The 2,943-nt window shown below is 34.3% G+C and overlaps 1 protein-coding gene across 1 annotated transcript; it reads right to left on the bottom strand.

Moving 5' to 3' along the window:
- Positions 1 to 1,321: 1,321 nt before the first annotated feature.
- On the bottom strand, positions 1,322 to 1,789 carry LOC141695740 (uncharacterized). The gene has a single exon (XM_074499963.1). The coding sequence runs from the start codon at positions 1,787 to 1,789 to the stop codon at positions 1,322 to 1,324; it is 468 nt and encodes a 155-aa protein (XP_074356064.1).
- Between the last annotated feature and the right edge of the window lie 1,154 nt (positions 1,790 to 2,943).

Below are 2,943 nucleotides of genomic sequence, written 5' to 3' on the forward strand. Positions count from 1 at the left end.
TCTTGATGATTTTCAAAGTAAGAGCTCTCATTGGCACTTTATCGACCCAAACATAATAGCCACATTTATTGTTCCAATATACCCTGAAGCGCCTCCCCGCATTTGGCCCAAATCACTGCGTCTTCATCATACTCATCTGGTTACAAAAACAAGTAAGATCCACGATTGCATCTATTTCAGCTTATGAACGAGCCACTATGTTGTTGTGTAAGTTGAATTTGTAAACTAAGTATTCATTTTAAGATAGAAGTGATGAAATGGGGATAAAGTATTGTATAAGTAGCCAATAGATTTGTTACAAAGTTGTTCTACCAATAATGCCCTCGAAAAAACAAACAGAGTTACACGGACTTGACGGCAACACGCACTTTGCAAGTTTTTTTGAACTGTAATATAGCCTGTGCTAGTTTTTGAAGGTGACTATCCCAAGTGAAATATAAGTACACAAAGTGCACTTTACTCTAAAATTTATACTTCGGCGGTCCAAAATCTTTTATTCTTATAATTAAAGAAAATCCCATAATCTTATAAAGTTACTGAAAGAGTGGGTATGAAAATGATTAAAAAAATATGAAAAATGTTAGAGCTTCTGAACTAACTATAAAATTATTTTTAATTACCCGACGCCATATTTAATTGAATATATTTTAATTAAATATAACATAGTGCCCTACATTTTACTAAATTACTATTTACAATATTTGATAATGTCATATAATCAAACACCAAATTATATTATAATAATTCTTTATAGCCAATCTGATGCCTCTAGTATTAGTCAAAAATTATTTAGATATATAACAAATGGTGCATATGGTGAAAATTAAAATCGTGATATCTCTACATCTTATAACTAATTTCACCCTTAGTTTTTGGATGTAAGAACAGATATGCTCATGCTCAGCTTCAGCGTTGCGCTCGCAGCTTCAGCCTCATCTACCAGAATGGGTAAAAAGATGTTGCGTCATTTGGACTGAGTTTCCAAGGTTTTCGAGCGTATGAGGCGGAGTAACACGGCTGTGGGGATGCCTGAAAATGCGTATTGCTCCATTTTCTACAATTTCCCTTTTAGAATAAAGTGAGAATCGACCCTTGCAAAGTGCTACATATCCTATATATATAAATCAAGCCCCATATAGGTTTCCAGGGTTGGACTCCTGTTCTTGAGCAACAAGCCACGTTGTTGATATGTCAAAACAAGATTACATGATTAATCCAAATATTTCCCTGGTGGGTTTCCAGTGTCCATGAGCAGGGGCGGAACCAGGAATCTAACATGGGGGGGGGGACCAAAATAAATAAAAGTAGAAAATATACCGATTTATTTGAGATGTGCACGCCTTTCTTTGATCAAATAAAAAGAATCAATGATCTCCTCGGCAGAAATGGTCTCCGCAATCTCCTTTTCAATATACACTATCAAATAATCCCTAAAAAATTCATCTTCCATTCGATTGCGAAGACTTGTTTTCACAATTTTCATAGCAGAAAAAGCTCGTTCAGATGTTGTAGTAGATGCTGGAAGAGTCAAGACAAGCCTTAATAGTCTATCAACTAATGGATACATGTCAGTTTTCCCTGTGGTTACCAATCCATGACATAAATCACAAAGAGTAGACAGATTCTTCAAATCTGGATGAACCGGAACATCTAACCAAGAGTAGACAGATTCTTCAGATTCTTCACAATATTTTGCATCATCAATCTCATCACAAATTAAATCTTGCACTTTTCTAGCAAAAACATGTAAAAGTTCTTTTTTGAATTTTTGGTGAAGTGTATTTGGCATTTTTGGGGGCTTTATCTAAAATTATTTCTTCTACTTGAGGATTGTAAGAAGCCAAAAGTTTTAACATCTCAAGAAAATTACCCTGATTCTTCGAGTTGCAGCTTTCATCATGTCCTCTGAATGCACAAGCTTGGAATGTCAACCATTTGATTTCATCTATCGATGTTTTAAGACGCATTCGATTTCATTTGATCTCTTCTGTACTTTGTTTCTCCACTATCTTCTCCAAGTGAGAAGACTGATTTTTAAGATTATAATAACATTTAGCCGCAAAATTATGAGCTGAATTAGAACCATCTCATTTCCCAACATGACATCTAAAAGCACAATCTTTTCCATTGTTTACTTTCCTCCAACTGTTAAACCCCTTGACAGTAAAAGTATTCGAGCCACACCTTCTTAATAGATTTTTAGCAAAAAGAAAACAATAAAAACAATATGCTGCATCTTTTTCTAGGGAGTACTCTAACTAAGGAAATTTATCAAACCAATTCTTTTGAAATCGACGGGGATGATTTTCTGGACCAGAGAAGGGATAAACTTGCACAGGTTAATATGGGCCAAGATCAATGTATGCTCTCCTAATTAAATCTTTTTTTATTTGGATGATAAGTCTCAATTTGTTTCCGCAAACCAGGATCACGTATTAACGAATTGAAATCAATAATTTCATCAGTGTTCTCAGAATCAATACATTCATTAACAATCTCTGGATTTTGAGGATTTTGCTCGGAGTTTCCGTTTATCCCACCAAAAATCAGAGGCTCAACTCCATCTCCAGTGACTTCAATTGAGGCGGCAGAAGGTTCTTCATCTTCACAAGTAGTTGTTTGCTTCTTCTTGGGTTGAAAATAGGATGTAATCTCTTTTCTCTTACTCATATTTACGGATTAGATGCAAAGGTAGAGTAGATAAAGAGAGATGATATTAGGGACTGTAATTTTGTAACTTGTATGTATAGTGTGTATTGGGGGTTTTGGGACCGGAGCAGAACAACTGAACAAGTATGTTCTGTTTTTAGACTTTAGTTTTCAGCATCTTTTTTTTTTGTTTCAAATTGTACTATCTTTATCTTATATGTTTATTTATTAATTATTAATGAACAAATTCCATGATTTCCATCTAATCAATATTATTTTGAATGAAATAATTAA

The sequence above is a fragment of the Apium graveolens genome, chromosome 11, assembly GCF_009905375.1.
Source record: "Apium graveolens cultivar Ventura chromosome 11, ASM990537v1, whole genome shotgun sequence".
In the NCBI taxonomy this organism is placed as follows: domain Eukaryota; kingdom Viridiplantae; phylum Streptophyta; class Magnoliopsida; order Apiales; family Apiaceae; genus Apium; species Apium graveolens.